Source organism: Brachionichthys hirsutus, unplaced genomic scaffold (genome assembly GCF_040956055.1).
Source record: "Brachionichthys hirsutus isolate HB-005 unplaced genomic scaffold, CSIRO-AGI_Bhir_v1 contig_796, whole genome shotgun sequence".
Taxonomy (NCBI): domain Eukaryota; kingdom Metazoa; phylum Chordata; class Actinopteri; order Lophiiformes; family Brachionichthyidae; genus Brachionichthys; species Brachionichthys hirsutus.
This window is the reverse complement of record NW_027180331.1, coordinates 278071-303231: the sequence shown is the minus strand read 5'-3', so window position 1 is coordinate 303231 and position 25161 is coordinate 278071. Positions and strand designations below refer to the sequence as shown.

Below are 25161 nucleotides of genomic sequence, written 5' to 3'. Positions count from 1 at the left end.
TCTATGGGACACATAGAGTATCATCCACCTGTCATTAGTTGGCAGAGAAGACGGGGTGGGACAGCAGAGGCCCGAGTTATCCTCAGTTACTATCAGTAATCTACTGCATGGCTGTCCCGGACTGCAAGTGTAGTTGTCTCTCGACTCACAGTAACTATCTGCAGCTCTTTCTCCAGACTCTTCTCCTTGCTGCTTGGCTGAACTGCAGGGACTTTCCCATTGGTCTGCTCGAGCCACATGGTGAGGGCGCTTGCAGCAGATCTGAAGTCTCTCAGCTGGTCCTGACAGGACAACACCATCTCTTCCCTGCAGCAGAGGAGAATCAGTCACGTGGTGAATTCATCGGTAAATGACCAGCAGCATGCGGAGATTAAGGAAGAATGTAAGGTCGTGTAAAAAAGACTCCTTTCTCCTCACTTGTTACAACTTACTTTTCTTTGACAGTGTCTTTGAAGGTGTTGAAAATATTTGTGAGGTTGTCCATCTTGCTCTGGATCAGGGTTTTGTTTCCATCATTGCTCATTTCAGACAGTTCCCTGGACAGAGTCTGCAGCTTGTCCAAATCACAGGCGTGCTGGGTCATCTCAGCTTTAGTATCCTACAATGTAGATATACCACTAAGCCTTTTGTAGTTTCAAATATATTTAGAGTAAAATTGTCACTTATGTTCACTTAATTGATCAATTTAATGTCATATTTACCTGCATTAGCAGAGAGAGTTCCTTAAAGGTTTTCCCTGGCCCGTCTGTCTCATGCAGATCTTGTGAACGCTTTTCAACAAACTGCTGCACCCGATCCGTGACCTCCTCAAATTGTTCCACCTTTTCCTTCAGCTTTTCCAGACTGGAAACTTTTTGCTTATGCTTGTCACAGGCATCGGAGAAGCGCTGTGAGAGCGTGTCCATCTTAGACTGAAGGAGGGCAGCAGCGGAGGGATCCGCCGTCTCCGCAAACTTCTTTAGCTTGGCTTTCATGGCTGAGATGCTGCTCTGGCGACTTGCTATGTCCTGCTCTAATACCTTTAAAAACACAGAGGATTAAAAAAACAAAAAACGAAGTACCGGTAGAGAGAACAGGAACAAAATAAACCTGACAACATGAAATCATAGACTGTAACGGTGAGCTGCTGCACCGATGACAAGAGTTCTGTACATACTGCTTCTTTGCCGAGTATATCTCTGATGGATGAGGAGTCCAGGAATATTTGTCCTTTCTCTTTCACATCAGCCTCGACTCCCTCCATCCATCCCATCATTTCATCCAAACCATCCTGGACACTCATGGAGCGCGTCAGGGTGATTTGCAGCTTCTCGTTTCGGTCACTTACAGACTTGGATAGGTTGTCGTAGCGCTCAGCTATGTCATCTAAGGAAACAAACCAGACTGAGTTTAATGCGGAACGGTTTCGGTGGGAGACATTGTGAGATAAATGTAAAAAAAAACAAAGCTGAGACTTATTAAGTATTTATGAGTTTGCTATGGTTATTATAATAAAATCTTTGAAATAATTTGATGTCTAAATTATGAGACCATTTAAAGAGACACTAAAATAATCAATGTTTTCACATTGATATCCGTAGAAGATTTAGAACAGGAAATGACAGCCTGATTACCTTCTTACAAGTGAGAAGCTGCAAGGCTAAAATACTGACTATTATCCCGTTATTAGGCAATAATTCCATCAGTGGCGGCGTACAACGTCACAGGCGCCAGCTTTGATTTGTTTTCCTCACCTACTGTTTCCTGGATCTCATCCGAGTTGCTCAATAGGTCTCCCTCAGCTGTTATCAAAGACTCAGCTGTTTTTCTTAGTGTGTCAACAGCGGTCTGATGCACTGTCATCTGACTCTGTAGGGCCTGTGGATTAACGATGATGAAGAACACATCAAAGAAAATACAACGCCATCCACAATAATACATTTCCTGTTAAAACTGCGCCCTACTTCCTGGAATCCTACCCGTGTGGTGGATTGAAGATAAAAAATAAAAAAAAACACAACGGATTGATGTTAGTCTGGATAAGATTTATAGAAATAATGAGTCATTTCGCTGATATAGTAAGATGTTTGCACCTACTGCATGGGCTTTATGGGAAAATTTAGGATTATGTGGTGTGATTTGCAACCAAAGCCGGTCCACAGGCGCCTCTTATCTGGGCGTATCGCCGCTGAAAGTCACTACCTTCCTACAAAGAAATGCTCAGACTAACTGCAGCCAAATGCTGCGACAGAGACAGCACAGTTTCTTATCCTCCTGGAGGAGTGAGTGTGCCACAAATAGCCAGAGTTAAACTATGTGACTCACATGTGAGTCTGAATTTGAACGCTGTGCTAAAAATAACTGTTATACTTAAGTCAGTGGAAACGCTGTATATGGTAACACAGGTCTATTGTGCTGCGACATGTTCTACTTTTGTTACATCTAGCTAAAGCTATTCTCTTTTTTAACTTAAGATCTATCTCAGTTAAAGGATCATTAATTCAGACTGTTTGAAATTAAACTGTTAAAGAAAAAACACAGTTTTCTCCAAATCTTTTTCATAAGGCCTCTAGATTAAAAAAAACTCACAAAAATGTGAAAAATGTACAATGAGATACAAAAAAAAAACAAAGATTAATTCATAATGTTTGATGTAAATATGGAAATGTCAGACTCATTACTGCGACTACGTAGTAATGACTCTTGCCTTGGTCTCCTCCAGCTGTTTCTGCAGTGCTTGAGGCTCAGCTGATTGATTGATGGCCTCTGATTGCAGCTTTCTCGCCTCCCCCTCTGAGCTGTTGAGCCACCTCAAAAGATCAGTGCTTGAATCATCATATTTCTTGAATTTGTCAACCACATCTTTCAGGTTGTTGCCGAGCTGAGAACACTGAAACACAGGAAATTAGATTAAGATAAGACGTCCGGAAACCAGATAATTAAGACTGATTATATGACTAGAAAGGCACTCGGAGAGTGCCAAGAGTCTGCCGTTCCATGATATACCACGCTGTCCCAAGACATATATTGTAATCATGTGAAAATAAGGTTGTCTGTATATCATCACTGAGCACCAAAATAGTCATTGGTGGAAGAAAAGATATTGATGACCATTTTCAATGTGAATACAAATGGTAGTGGCTGCTTAATGAGGTAAAGTACACATATTTCACTAAAGAGAAATGCTCCCACCCAGAGGTAAGAACAAAACATTTCAATCTCTCATCCGTCAGATCAGCTGCAGGCTGATTGAATACCTGTGAATGCAGCCTTCTGTATCTCGTGGCTGCTGCATCCAGCTTCTCCTTGACCGCAGAGCAGCTTCCTGAAGTATCCACGTGCAGCTGAGCATCCTTAACTGCAGGATCATCCAAGCCACATGCCTGAGCCACGTCCAACACTTTCTGGCCTGAGATGGTGATAAAGCGAAGGTCCCCTTTGTGGGAAATCACATCCTCTGAAAAGCTTTTTTGTCGCTGGAGTTTGTCACTGAGGATATTGAGAGAGCCAGCAGGAGCCCCCAACTCCTGCAGCGCCCCCTCCGCCTGGTCCAGCCAGCCCTCAAACTCCTCACAGTCGTCCCGGAACGTCTTCAGCTCCTCCTGGACACACTGCACCTGCTTCATCTGCTGTTCGGCTCTTGTCAGCGAAGCCTCGTAGCGTCCCTTCAGCTCCTGGATGTTGTCCTGCAGTTTCTCCTTCTCTTTTGGAGACAGCATGTTGGCTTGTTTGTCAAGCAATGCCTGAGCGGACTGGGTGGCCATGATCAAATCCTGCTGCTGTGACAGGATCTCCTGATGATGGGCCTGTGGGAACAATAAAGTCATGAGGACAAAACACGGGCGCACTTAGGGGTTATAATCACTAAAATGTTTTCATGTTTGCATGAAGATGCCATTCCTATTCCTGCATTTCATTCATTCATTCATTCATTCATTCATTTTCCAAACTGCTTTGTCCGTTATCGGGTTGCGGGTCTTATCTGAAATATTCAGTCTCCTGTTGGTGATACTTTCTTCTGTATGATGATGATGATGATTATTATTAGTAGTATTATAATCAACTTCATTATTCCTTAATACAGTTACTAATTAATTATTAACTAAAGGTACATTTCACAACATAATGTCCCTTATTCTGCATCTCTTTTCAAATGTCATATATTAATTACAGCCTTTTTGTGACAAGATGTACTTTATAATAATTTCCCAACTTCATATAAATAAATAAAAAGAGTCCTCTGGCAAAAGGGTTTCTACAATTTTTGGGATTTAACTAATTAATTAGACATTTAAAAATGTATTTGACAGACATTGCATAAGTTAAATTAGCGCTTAAATTGTTTTATAATTTACACATTTCTACATTAGATTGCTTCTCGTGCCATTTAACTTTAGATTCAAATATGATGATCGCTTTCAACAAATGAAATTGGAATTTTTACTTTAATTTTGACACTGTTTTGAAATAAAATCAGCACCTTAAAAACAATCTGCTACATGAGTATGGCCTGTTGAGACGACGGCAGTTCAGCCGTACCTTGACTCTGTCATACTGCGTATCCAGACCCAGGGCCACGTTGCTCCCCCCGCTGCGATCTGTTTCCGTGGTCGGCATAGCATTTCCATTTGCATCGTCGTCCTCTCTCATCAGTCTCTCCGATGAAGGTTCTTCTGACGGGTTTCCATTCTCTTTAATTGCTGCTTTTTTACTGCTCTCATTTTCGTTCCCGATGTGAGAAATCCAATCCAGGAGATCTTCAATTTTGTTTTTACTTTCTTCAAGCCGCTCAACAGCTGCTGCCTAAAAATATATATAATTTGTTAGCATCAAATATCACAATATGCCAATTATAATCCAGCTAATAATAATAACTGTATTTTGCACACATCACAGGTGGCGGTAATCTGACATCTGACCTTTTCACTCTCCTGTTTTATGGCCGTGGTCACAACCTTCTCTAAATCTTTCCTGGACTCCTCGGCTCGCCGGTTGATGAGTTTGGCCTTACTTTTGGTTTCTTCCAACTTTTTCTCAAGCATGCCGATTTGGTCCGGCATCAGTTTGCTCCGGTTTTCCTCTAGAAACTTTTCAGTGCTTGCGACCACCTCACTCAAGGCACTGGCATTGGTCAATACATCTTTTTGCAGAGCCTTGAGGTTTAGAGAGACAAATGGCAGAAAGTAGAGAAGGACCATTAAATAAAACTTTAAAGGAGACATATTATTAAAAACTCACTTTTCCCATGTTTCGACATGACTATTATGGTGGGTTTGAGTCATTACCAACCCAGAAACAGTGAAATAAAACATTAAGTCAATCCTGCATATTTCTGTAATCACCTACTGAAACGCGTCTGACAGAAATCTCTCCCCCTGTGATGTCACAGAAGGCGAACGTGCACATGCATGTACATTCATTGCGTGCACGTGCGCAGCTGCGTGCACGCAATGAACTTAGTTTCGGTTTGGCTTTCAGAGGTTTTTCTGACAGAGCTGTTTGAGACAGAAAAGAGGGGACGCTGTCCTGCAGCATCTGTTTGCTATTTTGGAAAGACTGTCACAGATATTTCATATAATTGTTTTGGAACTGCATTAACTTGTGGAGAAAAAAGTATAATATGTGATCTTTAAGCTTTGGACTCACACTTTGAAAATAAAACAACAATTCAAACCTGATGCTCCTGTTGGTATTGCTGTAGGTCTCTGACACACTCTGCATTTTCAGCCTGTTGTTGATGACCGATCAGGTGGTTTTCTGTCAGAGTGAGATTATCACACACTTCCTCCAACTTCTCTGTGAACTCCTTCTGTTTTGCCTGTAAAGACTGTACGACACATAGAAAAATAAACAACAAATAAATATAAGGCCATGAAGTCCATTCGAACCCACAGCCAATAAATCAGCCTGAAATGAATGGCCTTATTAATACCTGGGAACGCAAGTAACATAGCAAGGGAGTAGCTACTACAGAAGCACATAAAGGTAACATGCAATATTTTCCTTTCATCAAAATATTGTAGAAGTTTAGTATGCTGTAAACATGCTTTTTGCAACTTTGATCATGAGCACAAGAGGACACGATGTCCCGTGTGTTAATGGACCCGAAGGCGTTCCAACAGAAAAGGTGCATTTAGTCCACGGTGTCTCGAAGACCTGAAGAATACAACGACACAAAAGTTAGTCTGCAGGAGTGGTCAAGCATTTGAACATGCAAAAGATGACGTTTAGCCATTCACAGCAGAATGTCCCACATAGGAATCCTATGAAATCATCAGGATCCCCCATATTGGGAGCATTTTGAAGACAGACGGTTAGAAAGAAGTCACAGAGCTGTCCCTGTTGACTGGGAGTATTTTTAAATGCACATCTGAAAAATAAAATCACTTTTGAACATTAAAATAAAATGTTAGAATTGTTCCAACTTTTAAAAAGGAATGTCTTCATGGGAGACATGACATAATCTGATGTGAGATGAATATGCGTTTGCGTACCAATGCTAAGAAATCATACATACATTTACATTTATAAAATTAAAGTGATCACAAAGTCATCTCTGCATGCAGTTCTACTATTATGAATGCTTGAATCTGACCAGTAACGTGACTTACAGTCTTCTCTACATGCACTACAATCATCATCACCTTTAACTTTCAGTTTGCAAACCAAATGTCCACACAGCTGTTACTTCATGGGATGTTTTACAATAATATCTGCAGGTCAGACCTTATCCTGGTTTTCCCTTTCCCGGTTGTCCAAAAGGAGATCCAAGGCGCTCCTCTGACTCACAAGCCTTTCTGTTTGGTCTCTAAATGCTCTCTGAGTGTTGCTGAGGAGTCTGAGGAGGTAGCTACTCTGAGCTGGACTCAGAAACTCAGCGTGCTCAGAAATAAAGCAGTGGATATCAAACGTGACATCCTCTAACTTGAGCCGAGCATCTTTAAGGAGGTTGCTCTCGGTGTCCTGGAATCAAAGGACGGAAATATGCCAGCATGATTATGTAGTCACTGTTAATATTGATTGTTTTTAATCAGCATATTAATCAGCATATAAAGGCACCTTGTTCTGCTGAATCAAACGTTTCAGTGTGTTTTCATCACATGTGCAAAAATCCGTGTCATTCGTGTCAGAGTCGTTTTTGATGAGACCCGCTAGATCATCAAGCTTGCTGCGATGTCTTTGGTATGTTGATTCCAAATGTGCCTAAAATCACATTTTAAGGAGTAAATAACCGATGCAACTGTTACATTACTGTATTTTATAAAGCCGATGTGCACCGACCTTTCCTCTTTCCATTGCTCGAGTCAGGGATTGACTCCTTTCTGCACACATTTTGGAAACAGCAGTAAAATGTGTCCCTAACTCCAGATATGTCGAGGACAAATCTTGACAGATTTGTACGGGAATCCCCTCGTGCACACAATTTAAGAGCTGCTTGGATTTTTCCATATCAGGTGTCATAACACCACCCAGTGCAGAAAGCTGGCACTCCAGGGTCTGGTTAATAAAGGAGATTTGGTTACAAATGCATGAATACACATAAAGGAAAAACTGATGGGGTTGATTGGTTTCAAACCTGAAATTCCTCTACTTGGCTCTGTAAATCCTTCATGCTGTCGCTCGTGGCTGTCTGGTCTAGAAGGTCTTTTCTTACATCATCTAAAACATCGACATGGTCCTGTAGTCTTCCAACACACTCCAAATAGTCCTGGGTGGAGAACGGCTGTGGGAAAAGAAGCACATATATTTAAGAATTCCTAGAACCAGATCCAGATAGTGATCCGGATCATCATCAAAAGGTTATAAATGGTTATTGTTTATCTTTATACGCCAACCAAGAAAAGTGAATCAGAGTTGATGTGTATTTTTAACTGATTTTTGAATCCATAAATGGAGCTTTCAATGTTAAAATACAATATTTTTTCCTGACCTCACTCTGGAGCCGAGCCAGAAGACATTTTGCATGATAGTGCACATCGGACCCCTTTTGATGAGTTAATTGAATGCATATTTTACAAGATGTGATTTTTGAAAAAAAACCTTCATTATAGGTAAATTGGAAAATCACCGAATTTTTTAAAATCTTTTGGTATACAGGTATCCGGATCGCTCTCAAAATCTAAGTTTTTTTTTTTACAAGACCCATATGTATATTTAAAAAAAAAAAAACCATCAAGATTCATCAAGCAGTTTTTCTGTAATCCTGCTAACAAACAAACCTCCTTAATAATAATCGTACATTTGTTCCAACCTGCTCAACTTTGCAGCGATGTGAGCTGGCAGACTGAGGAGGAGGGTGGCGTCCGTCTGCAGCAGAGGTGCCGTTATCGTCCTCTCCCTCTGAGCTCTCCTCCCTGATGCTCTCCAGTGCACGCTGCCTCTGCCGAGGATCAGCCTCCAGAGCAGTGTTCAGTGTCTCCATCACATCCTGGTGTGCTGAAAGGTCTTGGCTTGAGGAAACACTCTTAATAATCTGCAACAGTTGAAGCTGGACATTCGGACCATCAGACCGTTCTGTAAGTTCACCGACTGTCTGGCCCTTCACTTCTTTGTCCTTGTCCTTTAAATTGAGGGTGTTGCGCTTCAACAAATCCATGAGAAGGTCCGGCTGATTGCTCTCCCCGAGTCTGTGAGGTGAGGCGTTTCCGCAAAAAACGTCACTTACTAAGTGCTGTGAAGAACTCAGACCTGCAGCAATACTGCTAACATCTTGAGTTTGCAAATCGCTGACATTAATCACCTCTGTCATTTCCCCTTGGCTGCCTAAACACACTTTCGGAGCATCGGTCAACACTGATGGAACTGGAGATGGATTCTGGCAAAGCTCAGCATCACACCCTTCTAATACGTTTCCCCCTGGAGGACTTTCAGATCCCAATCCTACTTCCATTGCAGCTTCAGAGTTCCAGGATGGAGAGACCTTCCCACCGATTTCGGCACTTCGCTCATCGCTTGTCTCTGCTGTCTGTAACTCAGAGATCTCTTCCATATCAGTGTCACCATTTCGCCTCTCTGGTGGAAGAGCATTGGTGCACGAGGCATCATCTGCAGCACGGTGCCATGAAACTGATGAATGTTGATCGACCGATGCAGATTCAGGAGCAGCTGTGCTGGATGTATGAGCGCACTGCTCTGAATCTAGATTGAAACACTTGAGAGTGTTTGTCTCAGTGGCTTTGTCTGGCAAGCTTTCGCCAATGAGGTCAACACTAAAAGCACTTTGCGAAGGATGCGCTGCTCTTTTGGGCAACACGGCTCTGCTGCCGTCGTCGGTAATGCTGTTGTCATAGCGACCCTTACGCCGGGAACTGGAGACGATGGCACTTGACACCACATCAGTCAGCGTTGCGTAATCTCTGCCTGCTGCTGACTCGGCACACAAAGATGACTGGATTTCATTTGTGTCATACTCCATTCTACTTTCCCCGCGTAACCCACGGCAACGCGATGAGGATGAGTCCGGTTCACGCTCGCTAACGACCCGATTTCCTCCTACAGATCTCGCGATGAAGGCTTCATCACCAAAGCGGCCAGATTCAATGTGACTGAAAGGAATGGCGCACACGTCAGCCTCGCCGGTCACCTGATCACTGACTGCACTTTGTGAGCCGCTGCCTTCGGCCGGTGAAGAGGATTTGTCAGTGCGATGAACACAGTCTGCAGAAAGCTGACTCCATTCGGACGGGGAGCTCATCAGGGACTCTTGACCACGAGCTGATGGAGGCGAATGATGTAGATAATCACGCTCTATGTTTCCAGTCGTCCCACAATCCACCTCTGCATCACCACCGCTGCCCACTCCATCGCTGCCGTCAGCCTCCTCGTCCTGCAGATCAAGCACCCCGACAGAAACCGCCCTCTCAGTCGGCTGGTGTGGGTTTTCAGCTGCATTCACATTAATCAGAGCCGCATTAGGATCGCTAGAGATGAGTTGGGTGTGGTATTCTGGGAAAATGCTAGCTTTGGGGTCAGAATGAAAGATTCTGTCCTCGATCTCATCCTCAACAGAACCAGACTGCAATGACTGGCTGACGGTAATGCTGCACCTAGAGCCCAACCGGCCGTGCTGGTCCTTTGCAGAAAGGGCACCACCTGAGGGAATAGGTCCAATAGGCTCTTCCTGTTTTAAACGAGATGTTGGAGGCACCTCACCTGAAACACTTCTATTATTAATCACCTGCAGGTCAGCATGTTTCAGTCCTGTCGTCTCATCGACTGGGACCTTACTGGGAGCAGCCTCTGGGTCGTAATGTCTCCCATAGGTAACATCTAAAATGCTCCCTTCCTCCGTCTGCGCTTTTGGACGATAAGGTACACAGTCCCTGTCACTGCCACGCGTCACAATGTCCTCAAAGTCTAAACAATCCGATAGCGTAACATCTTTACCTTCTGATTCAGAACAAAGGAACTCGGCATCACGGCATGGGCGAGTCGGATCCGATTTTAGTGAAACATCGGAATCGAGCCACGCTGGTGGCGCGCTATTCACAGAGCATGAAGTGGGAAATACTGGCACAACCGGAAGCGCTTGAACATCGAGACCATTGCTATGAATCCCTCCAGCATCGATCGACAAATTAGACCCACAAACATTTTCTTCACATTCGTCTGAGTATTGACAAACGGATCTCTCTGTCACACCAGACTCTGTGAGATTCATGTCAAAGCCATCATGTACAAACAGATTTGCACCAAGAGTCATGTCGCTTTTATGTGCTTCCTCATCAAAGGAATTCCTTCCGTCGTCCAAGGTAACAAAATGAGGATCTCGTGTGCTGCTGCTGAACTCCTCTGTTTCCTCCTGTATTTGCAGCGGGAGCTCTAATTCTGCCTGTTCTGAAGGGTCGCCGATGCTTAATGTCAGAGAAGTCACACTTCTCTCTGGCCTTTCAGATAATTCTGAATCTTCAAGAAAAACTTCAATCATTTTACTCAGTTCTTTATCAAATATGAGGACCCTGTGTCCCGACATAGGATCTATATAACTGTTTATCATAAGGTAGGAGAGGAACAACTGCATTGTCTCTGCGTGAGTCGGTACCCTACCAACTTTCAAACACTCTACAGCCTGATGGCATCCGCGGATTTTGAGCTTTTTACACATAAGCCAAGAGGAAAACTTTTCACTGAGGTGATCAATATCAGGAAAAGCATCTGGAATTTCTACGGATTTGAGAACATCTGCTGTGTAACTATCAATCAGACCATTTTGAATAGCGGCGCTGATGTCTACCACTTCGGACTTCTCTGGAACGTAAAGAGCTAGAACCTTTTCCCGTTTACTGAACAGCTTGCTGGTAAAGTCGCTGGTGGAGATGTGCTGGTCGGACTGGAACAAGGTGGACTGACTTTCGGGATTCCGACAGGGAGGCAACACAAGTCCAATAAGCTGCTGCTGATTTCCAAGCACAATGAGCGTACTGCTGGAGCTCATCAAATCACACTGAACGGCGGCGTCCACCGTTAGCCCATCGGCACTTTCCACATTGCAAGCGTTGCTTCCAGCATCTTCTGATGCCTCAGACATTATGTTTTGGCCTTCATTGGGGTCACCGACACCCAGCAGTCTCATCGTGGCCTCCCGATCATTAAAAACATCAGGAAAAGACCTCAGCGTTTCAACATCTCTCCTTGATGCCAGCGATTTATTTCTGCTGAGGCGCTTTAATATCAATCCATTGACTTCAGACGGCTCCACCTCCTGCAGAGGCTCTAAGAGCGCCACATCTCCAGCACCATCCTGACGGCTCTCTTGCCTCTGGAGAATCTTTATATAGACTGAGGCAGGAATCAAACCACGCTGGAACGTCCTCTTCAGGGTCAGTGTGTCCCCCGTGTAGGACACCTTCAATCCACCACCGGTTTGTTCTACTTCGATCATCTTGAAGATCAGCTCCTCAGATGCGGCCCAAACTGCCGCTATTTCGGAGAGTGACACAGAAGAGACATGCACACTCTCTACGCATTTGCTTGATTCCCCCGACTCCGGTAAGGGGTTGACTTTGGATTTGCGAATACAATCTTGTTTGAAAGGTTTATCCCAGTCCAGGCAGAGACGCGGCTCAGACTGAGAGACGTCGGGTACCACAGGTTGAGCTTCTCTTTGAGTAACAGCAGTTATCTGCTCAGTTAAGCCATTGGTGCATCCAGTCCCAAGCGCTCCGTCGCTGGATTTAAAATCCTAACGAAAAAGAAATATTGAAAAATCAATGCACTGGTTTCAGCCTTAAAATCTGTATTATCTGCTGCCGGAAATGGATCTTTGGTTTATTGAGAACAGGACAAAAGGTATACTCACCACCAGATAAATATTGGCATGTTATAAAGGCATGATGCACATTTGTACAAGTGAAGCCTGCATCAGGGGTGCAACAGGAGAGTGGCGGACAACACAGTGAAAGCTGTCATGCACCTGGGAATGCAGCGTCCAGTGTCTTACAGAAAGAGGGTAGTTAGTCACATCCCATACTGTCGGCAACCGGTTTCGTGTCAAAACCCGTCAAACTGTTCACTTTTCAAGACAAGCACATTCAGAAAAACGCTGAATGCAACAAAGCATGTTCACAGCATACTCACAATAATATTATTTCCTGTCGCTAAAGATTCGGGGGGAAGCAATACCAGCTTTTGTTGTTGTCGGAAAAAAGGTTAGTCATGCGGATGAACGCTAGGTGGCGCTGTTTTCTCACACACTTATAAGACACAATGGCAAACCGCTGGAGAGAAGAAACAGCCAAGTGTCAAACCTCTTCTGCAGAGGGCATCTGATCGGAGCAGCGCCGGGAGAGTTCACTGCAGGCCAGGTCGAGCGCCTCAAGCTGCGCCTGAGCGGTTTCTCTGTCCTTGTCTGTCATTCTGTAATGACAGAAGTACAAAGAGTGAAGCTGAGACTTGAAACAGTGGACGACTCAATTGAGCGTCGGTCGCCTGACTCACTTGTCACCGTGTTTGTTCAGCATCATTTGTGTGGCCCTCAGCGCTTCTGCAATTTGCTCCTTCTTAGTGACCATTTCCTCGACTGACACCTAGAACGTCAAATAATGTCATATTAGTACTTTTTATCGTTACATTTAGTAATGTAGCATTTACAGGCTTTTTGAATTCATTTACAGCAAGTAGGAAGCCGGTTAGCTCAGTTGGTCAGAGCATGGTGCTAATAACGCCAAGGTCGCGGGTTCGATCCCCGTACTGGCCAAACTATGTCAACTCACAGCAAGACCTGGGTTCAAATCCTCTGTCCCGAGCAGTTTTTTGTCCAAATTGTGTGTACATAAGCCTGTTTTTTGTATGGCCCCACAATGCGCTGGCGACGCGTCCGAGGTGTACCCCGCCTGTCACACATAGCATGCTGGGATAGGTTCCAGTCGCTCCCGTGACCCGCAAAGCTAAAAAAAAATGCTGCTCTACATGAGACGTTTGTCTCATCTACAAGAAGATGTATGGATGAGTCAAAGCGCAGTTGATTCATCTTTGTGGTAATTTATAAAGCAATTATATCTGATATTGAACTACATTTTTCTTTCATTGTGAGAAAGTATTATAAAACAAAAGTATAATACTGACATTAACTGTTATTGATCGCAGAGACACAGAAAACACTATAAAAAATAGCTATTTATTTACCTGGGAAGTGTCTGTGTTGGCGTTGCTATCTTTAGGAGCACTCCCATAATTGTTTGGGTTCTGTTTCACACTGGACATCCAGTGCAATAGTTTACTAACTTTATCGCCATGCTCCCTCTTTTCCTCATCAACGGATCTCTAAAGTCAGAACAGATGAGTTATTGAAAAGAGCATTAGTTTGGGTAGAATACAACAACAACAACAACAAAGGAGGATCTTAAAAAGCTTATTAAATATATTTTAATGTCACTTGTTACTGATTTGATAATAGCATTCTAACGTTCTAACCGCCGTCAGTTTTCAAAAAAGCCATGTAAATGCTCACAAAATATTACAAAGCTTGCAATGATAAGTAGTTATATATAAATCTAGTATAGTTAGCTATACTAGTACTCCACAGAGCCCCATTAGTGGAAAACGAGCAAGTAAAACTAAGTGTAACCCGCCGCTCTCTCACCTCCTCATCTTCAGTTCTCTTCAGTGTTTCACTGGCAAACTTCACATATTGTGTGATGAGCGTCACAAGAGCAGTGTAGCGGGTTCGGAGAGCCATGAACTGTGTTACATCAAACGGGGAAAGCAAGCGTGTCATTGGGGACGATGGACTGGTTTGTACCGAGCACGCTTTTCCTGACCTTCTGAAACTATAGTTTTACCTCCTGCTGAACGGCGTCGGACGAGCTCTGCATCCTCCGTTTCTTCAGTGGGGATTTGTGCTGGGAGTCAACCATCGCTCTGAAGGTCATCAGCTGAAGCTCATAATCCTAAAAAAGGGATTTATAGTTCACAGCATTGTGTCTTTTCTGATTAAAGCAGGACTGGAAATGGCACATGTAGCAGAAAACACTTGAAAATATAAAAAAAAGGAACATTTTATAAAACTAGAATACTAGTTCATATAAATTGGCTTACCTTAACAGCAGATGAATACTGCTCAGAGTATTTCTGACATTCATCAATTCTGCCCCGTTTTTGTTCAATTTCAGCAACAATGACCTGAAAAGCACATTCCAAGTATTTATTTATGCATCCACATGATACAGCTTTTTTTTTTTATTTTTTTTTTTTTAAATGTGAAATTGTGTTGCACCTTTTGCTTGTTTACCAGCTCAGCGAGTGCCTTGCTGTCTTCTGGCTTGTCTTCTTGGGCCTTCAGCTGAGCTTCCTCCATGCGTCTCACCCATTCATCCAGACCGCTGTAGGAGTCTCTGTAGTCTGTCAGGGATTTGCTGATACCATCAAGGTCCCGAAGCCTTTCAATAAAAAGTAAATCAATAAGTTGTGAGCAAAAACTTAGACTGACAAAAAAAAAGCTTAAAAAAAAAAAAACACCTGGCAGAACTAACCTGCTGTCAATCTGCGACTGAATGTTCCGCCATCGTTCACTCAGCTGATCAGCTTTCTCCTTGTGCCAATCGAGGTCAAAGTCGCGTTCGTTGTGCACCTTGAGCATGTGGTCGCTGATGACCTGCGCTTTCTGCAGCTCATCCTCCATGGCGTGAAACACCTCCTGCTGCTCATTTATCTCCGTCTGCCATTGCTGTAATGAGAAGGGCATGAAGAAGAACGAAAACCACTGCCAACGTTGCTGAACTGTAGAATCCTGTGCTGCTGGACCTTCAGCGCTGACGTGACTGCTTCAATGGTTCTGACGTCCGACTTCATGGCGTCTTCTTCTTCGTAGAGTTTGGATTCGTAGGTCTTAGCGAGTGCCTCGCCCCTCTGGCTGTGTTTCACCACTGAGCTCACCGTTTTCAGCCTGCAAACCGATGTAAATGTCTTCGCCTCAGATACTCGTGATGCAAATACATATATATGAATTTTCAATAATTATTTTAGCTAATAAAGGGTTTGTCTTACTTGTCCATATAAATAGAGGACATGGAGTAAACTTGGCTCATGCTCTCGAGGAGGACGGTGAGTTCCGAGGAAAGCGTTGGCGCAGAAGGAGAACCGGCAGCCTGTCTGAGGAACAACTCGCACTTCTCCTTCATGCCATCAAGGCTCTCCTTCAATTCATTCAGCTCGCCTGTTTCCTTCTGTGGAGCGGCATGCGGAAATGATGTAAATAGCAATACCAGCGTTTTCCTGCACACGTCTGTTGGTTAATTGGCGTGTCCCACCTCGTGCTCTGCGATGCGCTGCAGACTCTGCTCCAGGTCATCCCTCTCCAGAGGCGTGCGGAGTTTCCGGATCAGGTGCTCTTCGTGGGCTTCCAGATGCATTCGGAAATTGCGTATTTCGGCGATGTGATGGTTGGAAATTGACTCCTCCTGTTCCTCTGTTTACAAACAAGACACGATTATTAAAAACAATCACATAAGGGCATAAAATCTCATTTACACTACCCATTACCCATAACTGCTTATGAAATCTTAAAACCTCAATGTAACGTTCCAAAAGGCATTAACTTGAGTTTATAAATCCATGTGTTTCCCTCATGGTGTTGCGTTCAAGGTACGCCGGCACCTCCTTGTTGGGAGGGGCCGGAGGGGGAAACGGAGCCTTACCTCTTTCTGCAGATCGGAGCAGTTCATGATAGTACTCCCTGCAGGCCTCGACGTCTCTCTTGAGCTGGGCACAGTCTGCCACACTGAACACTTCAGATTCTTCACTGCCCGCCAGGAACTCGTCAAAGTGGGACTGCAGGTTGCTCAAGATCCGCTGATGCTCGCCTGGCAACATGGTCTTTATCTGCAGTAGTTAGGAGAATAACGCTGGACATGAACTTTACATTTGTAAAGTCATCATCAAAACTGAGCCAATCATCATAAAGATGGTGTTAAAAAAACTGCAACTGAAAGAAACCCTTATATTTAAAACACACCGAAGCCACATTCCAGTTGTGGATTGCTCTTATGTCGGCCATTAGATAATGCCAAGATGCCACACTCTTCATGTTGATGTGGGAGTGGTGCCACAGTGCCAGGACTTCCTGGTATAGCTGCTCAGTTCTGCAGGACGAGCAGAAGAAAAACGTAATAGCTCATCCCAACAAAGCACCGCCGCCCATTCCAGACAAAGTGGATCCAAACATCTCACCTTGTCGCCATGTCAACAGCCTCTTTGTTGGGTGGAGGCACAGTAAAACACACAGAGGGCACCATGGCCTCGTTCCCTGCCGGGTTGATGACTTTCCACTTGGCCCGGTGAGAGTTATTGGCCAGTACGCACTCGTCATCTTTATAAATTGTAATCTGAAAGAATAGTCACAAAATGCACCACAGATCTACTTGGGAAGCTTTGGGAAACACGTTGCCATTAAACGTGCCTCCGTGTACCTCGATCTGACGATAATCACAGATGGCTTTGACGGGGATGGAGGATCTCACGGGGCTTTCAGGGTTCCTGGGGCTGAGCTGCACGATACTCTTGGCTCTGCCCACTAACCCGGCCACAGTGCTGCGGTACTGTAGGAGCTGCTCTTTCTCATCCTGGACACACACACACACACACTGTTCCACTCATGCTATTCGCTTGCAAGATGCAAACACGACAACGTGGCAGATCCTTCTGCCAGTTTACCATGGACTCCTGAATGAGGTCCTCCAGTCTGTGTGGGCTGCTTGTCTGCTCACAGCTGTATTTTCTTTGTATGCCATCTTGCAGGCTCTTGAGATAGTCCATGGACTGTTTGGCATCAGCAAAGAACTGCCCCGGAGAAAAGAGTGAAAAACATTAGACGAGACAAACACGCGCACTGTTTACTGAGAGGCGAGCGTCGCCTCACCTCAAAATGCTCAGCGTTCTCCTTGAGATGCGTTTCTACACACGAGCACAGCTGCGACACCCAGCTCCACTGCGTCTGCATGGCAGCCCTGTATGCCTGAAAGAGAAGCAACATCCAGGAACGACAACTGGAAAAGGGGCAAGTTCAAAATACTCCATGACCTTGCAAAGGTGAAACCACAGCTGCTTGCACTCTAATTGCCATAGAGACTGTGGAGCGTGAATAAAGCAGGAAGAGGCTTACCTCGATAGTCAGCCTGGCGGGATGGTGGCTGAACAGGAGGTGATCGGCCTTGTCCTGCACAGACTTGATCGCATCCTCCTTTTCATCCAACTCTCTCATCAGGTCCTATGTGGAGGACATTAAGATGAGTTTCTGACATCCAGCTACAGTAAAGAACCAGCAACGCCCTCCTCTCACAAAAGCAATTAGCATGCCACACAGTACTGAGCATGAAGTGTATCATCCAGTGGAAAACACACCGATCCCCTTTATGAAAAGCCTCAACAGTATCATTCTGCTGTCTGCATGGACGAATTGGGTTCAAATCTTACAGTGTGATAGTCCCTTTTCTTGGAGATGCTGCTGTTGCGATCACTCCAGTCGAAGGCGACCTCCTCTTCCTCCTTCTCATTGAGCCAGATGAGCTCCTGAGTCGCCTGCGACACAAAGTCAAGCAAGCTTTCCAGGCGGCTTTGCCGCTCCCTTGAACAGTTCTGAAAGGAACACACAGACTTTCGTAAGGCTGTGAAACGTAATAAATTCATGCATAGCAGCACAGAATAAGATTAAAGACGGATCGCTTACCAATAGTCTCTCGTACTGCTGACTGAGTTTGCCTAGTTTGTCAGAATAAGTTAGTTTCAGGGGCAAGTTCATCTGAATCTGAGGGGGAAAATATATTTTTGCTTTACTGACATCGGTAACAAGACAGTCCCATTTCAGAATGATCTTTAAATTCTAGATTATATAGGATTATAAGAAACAGAGAGGGTCTATAAAACACTCACCTCACTCAGCCTGGCTTCTTTAAGACTTATTTGAAATTCTTCAATGGCTCTATGTAGAACTTTGTGGTTCTCTAAATGCATTCCCACACTTGGCAAATCCGATCCCCACTCTGAACGATCCAGCTGCAACTTTAAATATAAAAAACAAACAAACACATAAACCTATTGTAAAAACATATTCAATGCTACACATTACATTATAAACAATCTAATGATGGCAACTCACCTGTGTCTCTTCTACCCAGTTTAGGAGGTCCTGGACAAATGTCATGTTGTTCTCCTCCTCCGTCGCGTTGGGGTCTGCTAGCGAGGACTTCCGCAAAGGCTTGCGGATCTGTTTCAAATGCCTGAGGCTGCCTGCGTCCATGCCTCCACCGCTTCCCATGTAGCTCTGGACTGAAGGGGGCTGCAGACCAGGGGTGAGGCCAGAGGTGAATGTGGACCCAGGGGTGTCTAACCCTCCTGGGGTGAGGGCTGGTGTCGGGCTTGTGTTGACGCTCTGTGAGAAACCAGAGTTCAGGCTTCGCGTGATGCCGGAGATCATCCTTTTGGTTTGTTCTGCTGTCAGAGTGTGACCTTTGCTGTACACGGAAGGACACTCAGCTCTCAGAGACACGAGGTCGTCCCGGAGTTTTGATACCCTGGTATTTAAAAAAGGAGCAAAATAATCAGCTGTTGAAGCATTCTGTGGGTTATTGTTGCTGCCACGCAATGTGCTTAAGACCTTTGAACAAGTTGATCCGTAAAGGGGAATTTGCCATCCAGAAGAATCTGGATGTCCACCACTTGTTGTCTGAGGATATTCTCACACTCCAAAAGGTAACCAGAAACCTCAGCTTCATTTAGGAACTGAATACCAGACTCGAGACGTTTTGCATCCTTCACAAAGGAAAATAAGGGATTAAAACTCAAAGATCAAGAACGACAATCTCTTTTGTCATTGCTTTCATCAAAGCAAACAGAGACTTCACAGAACTTACAGACTGCAGAGCAGTTCTCGCCAACGCTAGCTTGTCCTCGCCATTAATGCAGTCCCGCTGAACCCTGTTGGCAATCTGTTGCAGCATCTCAAGCCTTCAGAAGAAAAGTGAGGGAAATGTCAGCCTACAAATGACAATTTTGGAGGTGAGAGGAAACCGGAGAACCCGGAGAGAACCCACGTGGATACTGGGAGAACATATAAACTCTGCACAGATAGGATCCGAACCCGGTGCCTTCTCGCTGCGAGGGGACATCGCTAACCACTACGCCACCCAGTGAGGCAAATATGCTGCTAAAAACGCCATGAAAGTAGGAATGGTGACATAAGTTAGCCTTATCTAATCAATGACAGAACATCAACAACCAGCAGGTGTCATGTGAGGCTGTCGGGAAAGTAGAGCTGCTCCTAAAGAGCCTGGTGGAGCATGCCATAACTCAGCAGTCACCCTTTGATCAAACAGACCATATCTTCCCTGAAGCTTCACGTGACATTAAATGGGCCTATTTTTCTTTTTTTATTTACATCTGGAATCGTTGACCTTTTCAATCATCACATAACAGAACTATATTATGACAATGCAAAAAGCACTGCGGTTGAATTTATCTGTTAAAGTGGAACTAAACATTACACGCTGGCAGCAGCTCATAAATCATCAACTGCTTCTGTGAGACAAAAGTAGCTCCGTCTGGCTCTGAACCTCAGTGCAGAGCAGGGGCTGCACCAAACTCAAGCCAAACCACTGAAGCGAATTATTCAACCTGACTATGCTGAGTCAGGTGAGGACGCGCATCAAATAACACACTAGTTGCACGTACCTTTCTACCTCAGGCCTCAGGCTCTTCTCTCTCTCCAACATGGCGATAATTAATTTGCCCCACTCCTTCTCCACATCATTAGGGTGATGACCCGGGGGTAACTGAATGCGTCCAAACTCGATCCACGGCTGTCAGATGCAGGGCAAACAGACGTTTTAATCATCACAGGCTGTGAGATGACAAGCAGTAAACGCCGCTATTCTGTTTTTGTTTACCTCGAGCATTTTGTACAGATTGCTGATCTTTGTCTTCTCGCTCTCCTTCAGCGGGATGTCGTGCTCTTTAAACTGTAGATACTGTGTATAAAGTGCCTGCAAAAGGAAAGAGATTGCAAAAAAAATAACAAATTCTACATTTGTACCACAACGCATCAGAGCAAATATGAACTGGGACAAGTGTCGCTGAGGATACAGTATTTCCATACTCATCTTTAAAATTTAGATTTAGACTGTACTTGTACTCTAACATTCTATCTAATAAATATATTCATTCATTCATTCAGCTCTGTAAATTGATGCAAGTGAAGCTCAACAAAATGAAGCTAAAACGTTTCAATACCTTGATTTCTGCAGGGTTGTTGGGGAACGATCGATCAGACATTATGGCCACATTGTGTTTGATCCACTGGCTGAGATATTTGATCATGTTCTGGTACTCCACCCATTTGATATCAACATCCTGTGCAGAGGAAAAGGATCATCAACAACACAGATCAAATACGAGATTGGCCAGAGTTGATGTTGTACTCTTAACTTACATTGGGGCTGATTCCATCGACACCATCAGGTACTTTGGGGAAGGCATCGTAAAGTGACGAAACGTATGTGATGACGGATTTTTCATCTGGAGACTGAACATCTACATCTGACGGGGGGGAAAAAGGCAAAATAAAAATACTCACGGAGGCAACAAAGCCTTGTCTTTCAAGCCAAAATCCAAGTTTCACCAATGATTCACGCTACAAAAGAGTCTTTCACCAACTCAAACCGCGATGAGACCGTCCGATCTCACCTTCTGGGTCCAGGAGTCGGGCCACCCCCAGCTGCTCGGCTGCACAAAAGGCCCGCTCCAAATTTGATCGGTTGGCCTGTGACGACACACGACTCATGTCGACCATGTCCGGTCTGCAGCAGAGACAAACAGAGACCAGTGACACAATGCTGGAAAGTCCTGCTAAACTAAAAGAGAGTGCACAATAAACCCCTGAATTTATAATATGGCAGCGGTGTTTCAAAAAGGTGCACAGTTCTGCAAAGGTCCCTGCAGTAGCTGGGGTGCTGTGCTGTATAGTACCTGTATTTATGAATGATGGCATTGAATAGCCTCCCATCCCTCCAGGATGTGGTGAAGTTGTCACATCGTACACCTACATAGCCATCCGTTATCTGCTTGGACCAGAGCAGAAGCCTCTCCTTGGCTGTCATGTCCTCGGACTCTCCTGTCACATGGATCTCTGAGATCTGTCACAAAGACAAATACCAGATGTTGAACGCAGGAGGCTCTGCCTCTAAATGTATTAAATATCTAACTCTCACATTAAGTACTTGTGGAATAGGAAGGTAGTCGATGTTAGAGTTGTTTTATTTTTTGACCGATTCGGGATTTCCTTTCCACTGTTTTGACTGCTTTTATAACTTCACTTGATGCGTTACCATAAAGCTGGACAGGAGTTGTGGCACGCACCAAATAGAACCCCTGATCTAATTTAAAACCCTATGAATAATAACCCTGAGCCCTGAAACACAATGCAATCAAAAGTAACAACAACCAAAAGTACCTTTTAGACCAGCTAGAACCTAAAGACTGAGCTACTGTAAATGTTAAAGATGTTTCTAAGGACAGGTGCCGATGTAGAAGCTCCTTCAGAGGCAGACCGCCTTTGGCTAAGGCAGCTTTGGAAGCCGCATTCACACAGTGAAGTTTTCCAACCTACAGTGGTCTGCTTTCTGCCGTCTTCTGTCTTCGTTGTGGAAAACCTTTCCAACCCGTGAGGTAATGTCTCGCCTAGAAGCCAATTATCCGGATCGCTCACGATCAAAACTGGTTCCTCTCCAACAGAGACGCCAGTGAGGACGCGTCCTCGCCTGGATAGATGTCGGTCCATCGCTGCTGGTTTATGTTGGGACTCCTCTGCTTTGGCATCTGGGCCATGTTGAAGCGCTCCGCTACCGCAGGTGGCCTCACTTGAAACAGCCCGACTTCCAGGACTCTTCAGGGACCCAACAGGCTGAAAATCTTCCGCTTTCCTCTTCTTCCTCTGAAAATAGCGACGACCCTTGAGCTCTCTCGACGCAGGTTTCAGTGGAGCTTTCATAGGGTCAACGTAGCTTTCCTCCTTCGGGCCTCGAACACAGGCCGCGGTGTTTCCCATGGCTGACAGTCATACAGTCTCTTACCCATTGACTGCAACGGGGTCCCAACAGTTTCAGCTTCCAGTCAGCTGTGCTCAATCTGAACAAACACGACTCCGGTGACAAAAAGTCATCCTAACAAAGTGCCTTCCACGATCAGTGGTGACAGGCGACCCGGCAACCAGCGGTAAAAGTCCACTCAGAGTCAACATTTGCTTCCATCGACTCTTAGGAGACTCACTCAAATGAGTCTCTCTCTCTCTCTCTCTCTCTCTAACAGGATCTCTGACACTTAAATCTTTTCTGACCTTTGAAACATTTCTCTTGCTTTGCTCGTCTGGCACAAACACAATAAATGCACAAACGTGGCTAACGTACTTTCAGCTCTCAGATAAGCAAGACTCTTGTGGACAGACCTGTTTCAGGCTTTGTCTGCACAGCTGGCACTCTGACGTTACAGCCACCGCTGACAGTGGCTTTTCTTTTATTTATGTCTGCAGTGACGTGTGACGCATGGACGTGGTGGCGGGGGGGGGGGGGGTGCTGCACCAAATACGCCGGGTTTGACTGCACGAACCAGAGCAGAGTCCCAGTGAATCAGAACGGCTGGAATATCCACATCGGAGCGGGACAGCAAAGTGGTTTCACTTTGTTAATGAAGCCGCATGAGGGCGGAGCCAGAGGTGGGGCTAAAGTCCAGTGGTTTACACAAGACAATTATTACCTCATCAGATCAACACCATGACAGTTCACAGGAGTCCAAATGTTCTTACAGGGAAGTCACACATTACATAGAACTAGCGCACCATCTCCAGCTGTGGAGGAAACTGTAAAGACTTTTATTTTGAAGAACGATGAATAAGTGTCGCCTGAATGAGTAAATACAACGATACTCTAAAGCACAACCAGTGAAGTTTCCCTGAAGGTCAAAGTCACCTGACAGCCCGCACAGGTCAAACTGCAGAGCACTAACTGGTGCTGGTCAAGTCCACTGATGCTATACTTCCATATTCCATTTCACTTATAAAAGACAACTTCTTTCACCGTTTCGAGCAGTACTATGAAGGAGGTAGTATTTCTTTGTAAACGACAGAAAGCCATGGTGCTGGTCCGTGCTCTAACATGGTGACAAAGAACGGCAACTTCAGGTTATGAAATCACTCCATTATCTGTGCTGATTTAACAATGGAGAGAATCTAACATACAAATAACAAAGCATTGGAAAATCACATCAGGGTGTAGAGTTGAAGTCAAGACTACTGTTCTCAATATTTAATAAAAAATATATATATAATCAGCAGCAACAAGAAAAGCTCACACTGCGTGTGTTCGTCGACGACCCCTGCTTTCTAAACAGGAAGTGATTCCAGAATCTCAGGCAAAACCAGTTCTTCCAAAATGCATCATATAAAATAATGCCCTATTCATAGACGCCGATCTGCAGACGGCCATGCTTATATAATCAGGCCTGTTGCTAAAGCGCAATGAATCCTTCCAAGTGAAGGAGAAACAGGCCCTAAAGTAACTAACAGCATCATCCCACACTTCCTGTCTGCATGGTTGAGACCAGGCCAACACCTTCACCCTCATTATCTCAATTGGACATGAGTCACACAGACACATAGATCCTAAACACACAACACAAAGCTGCAAGCAAAGCTGCAACTACTTTCAAACCACTATCACGTAATTCTGGTGAATATACTAAGACATGTCTACCAGACTGAAGAGGAGTCAACACTAACGGGGCGTGTTCACAGCCATCACGTTCTAATAAGATGACACAACGTTGACATCTTGTGGTCAAAACCTCAAACAGTTCAATCCTGATCAAAGTCACAGCCCATGATTTAAGGTCAAGCCAACCGCCAAGTCGTTCAACCAGAGCTGGATCTGCACAAAATATCCAAAATTTCTCTGGAAATACTAAAGCTGTCAGAGATTCAACAAAGCTGTTGGAACCCGGCCTGAGCTTTATTTAAATAAAAACAAATTGCATAAACCCACGGATACAAATTCCCAAAATCAGCCAATTTTATCATTAAGGGCCTCATATATCCACCCCTTTATCTCTTGACCTGTATGAAAATATTATGGGGTCATTCATCTCACCTGAGACCCATCCTCCAACCACGTTTTGTGGAAATACGTTCAGTGATTGTTTTGTGTAATCTTACAGTAACAGTCATTTTAGGACACAGGCGAAAACACAAGATGCAAAGTAATCCTCCTGTCTCTTGCCTTACGGTAATTCTTCATCTTATGTACCGTACCTCATTGGTAAAATAATTCGTACCATGAGGCGCCAACACTTACCTGAAAGTGCAGAATTATGGTCCAGATCAATCCCAGAGTCAGTTTCGGGTTACCATCTGTGATGTCATCATTCCTGATATTTACAAGTTTGACCTGATGATGGAAAACACGTGATGAATATATAGCATAATAAATTGCTAAAACTCTTTGCCTGAGCTTCAAAATTATGACTTTGTATCAAATTAGGACCTGCTCTGTCCATTTTAAACGTCGGCTGAGAAGCGCCACAAGGTGGCACAACAGCCACATGATGTCAGAGCGCTTGCTAGGATTCATTGTTTCACGCCCCCCCCCCCCCATGAATTTGCCATCAATCCCAGTCCAAAGTGATGCGTGACTTACTTCCTTAAACAGT

General features: G+C 44.5%; 1 protein-coding gene and 1 non-coding gene across 2 annotated transcripts in view; one reads left to right on the top strand and one right to left on the bottom strand.

Moving 5' to 3' along the window:
• The window catches only part of LOC137912977 (dystonin-like), a 73110-nt gene that overhangs the window by 32758 nt on the left and 15191 nt on the right, over positions 1 to 25161 (bottom strand). The window contains exons 5-50 of the mRNA XM_068757107.1: positions 24807 to 24899; positions 21433 to 21599; positions 21151 to 21263; positions 20897 to 21003; positions 20698 to 20817; positions 20355 to 20450; positions 20140 to 20267; positions 19323 to 19416; positions 19067 to 19221; positions 18569 to 18983; positions 18343 to 18471; positions 18140 to 18217; positions 17887 to 18048; positions 17576 to 17680; positions 17333 to 17428; positions 17128 to 17253; positions 16884 to 17036; positions 16645 to 16799; positions 16430 to 16556; positions 16113 to 16296; positions 15726 to 15883; positions 15463 to 15641; positions 15220 to 15361; positions 14949 to 15142; positions 14693 to 14855; positions 14515 to 14598; positions 14259 to 14366; positions 14060 to 14158; positions 13603 to 13740; positions 12916 to 13004; positions 12726 to 12834; positions 8219 to 12160; positions 7556 to 7702; positions 7261 to 7476; positions 7039 to 7182; positions 6706 to 6942; positions 5654 to 5806; positions 4899 to 5132; positions 4519 to 4782; positions 3237 to 3785; positions 2687 to 2869; positions 1734 to 1857; positions 1157 to 1365; positions 702 to 1019; positions 432 to 598; positions 150 to 306 (exon numbers count right to left, since the gene is read on the bottom strand). Coding sequence (XP_068613208.1) covers positions 150 to 306; positions 432 to 598; positions 702 to 1019; positions 1157 to 1365; positions 1734 to 1857; positions 2687 to 2869; positions 3237 to 3785; positions 4519 to 4782; positions 4899 to 5132; positions 5654 to 5806; positions 6706 to 6942; positions 7039 to 7182; positions 7261 to 7476; positions 7556 to 7702; positions 8219 to 12160; positions 12726 to 12834; positions 12916 to 13004; positions 13603 to 13740; positions 14060 to 14158; positions 14259 to 14366; positions 14515 to 14598; positions 14693 to 14855; positions 14949 to 15142; positions 15220 to 15361; positions 15463 to 15641; positions 15726 to 15883; positions 16113 to 16296; positions 16430 to 16556; positions 16645 to 16799; positions 16884 to 17036; positions 17128 to 17253; positions 17333 to 17428; positions 17576 to 17680; positions 17887 to 18048; positions 18140 to 18217; positions 18343 to 18471; positions 18569 to 18983; positions 19067 to 19221; positions 19323 to 19416; positions 20140 to 20267; positions 20355 to 20450; positions 20698 to 20817; positions 20897 to 21003; positions 21151 to 21263; positions 21433 to 21599; positions 24807 to 24899 — 11310 coding nt within the window. The remainder of the gene's footprint in view (positions 1 to 149; positions 307 to 431; positions 599 to 701; positions 1020 to 1156; positions 1366 to 1733; positions 1858 to 2686; positions 2870 to 3236; positions 3786 to 4518; positions 4783 to 4898; positions 5133 to 5653; positions 5807 to 6705; positions 6943 to 7038; positions 7183 to 7260; positions 7477 to 7555; positions 7703 to 8218; positions 12161 to 12725; positions 12835 to 12915; positions 13005 to 13602; positions 13741 to 14059; positions 14159 to 14258; positions 14367 to 14514; positions 14599 to 14692; positions 14856 to 14948; positions 15143 to 15219; positions 15362 to 15462; positions 15642 to 15725; positions 15884 to 16112; positions 16297 to 16429; positions 16557 to 16644; positions 16800 to 16883; positions 17037 to 17127; positions 17254 to 17332; positions 17429 to 17575; positions 17681 to 17886; positions 18049 to 18139; positions 18218 to 18342; positions 18472 to 18568; positions 18984 to 19066; positions 19222 to 19322; positions 19417 to 20139; positions 20268 to 20354; positions 20451 to 20697; positions 20818 to 20896; positions 21004 to 21150; positions 21264 to 21432; positions 21600 to 24806; positions 24900 to 25161) is intronic.
• trnai-aau (transfer RNA isoleucine (anticodon AAU)) lies at positions 13101 to 13174 on the top strand. The gene has a single exon. It is a non-coding gene; the product is annotated as a tRNA-Ile (tRNA).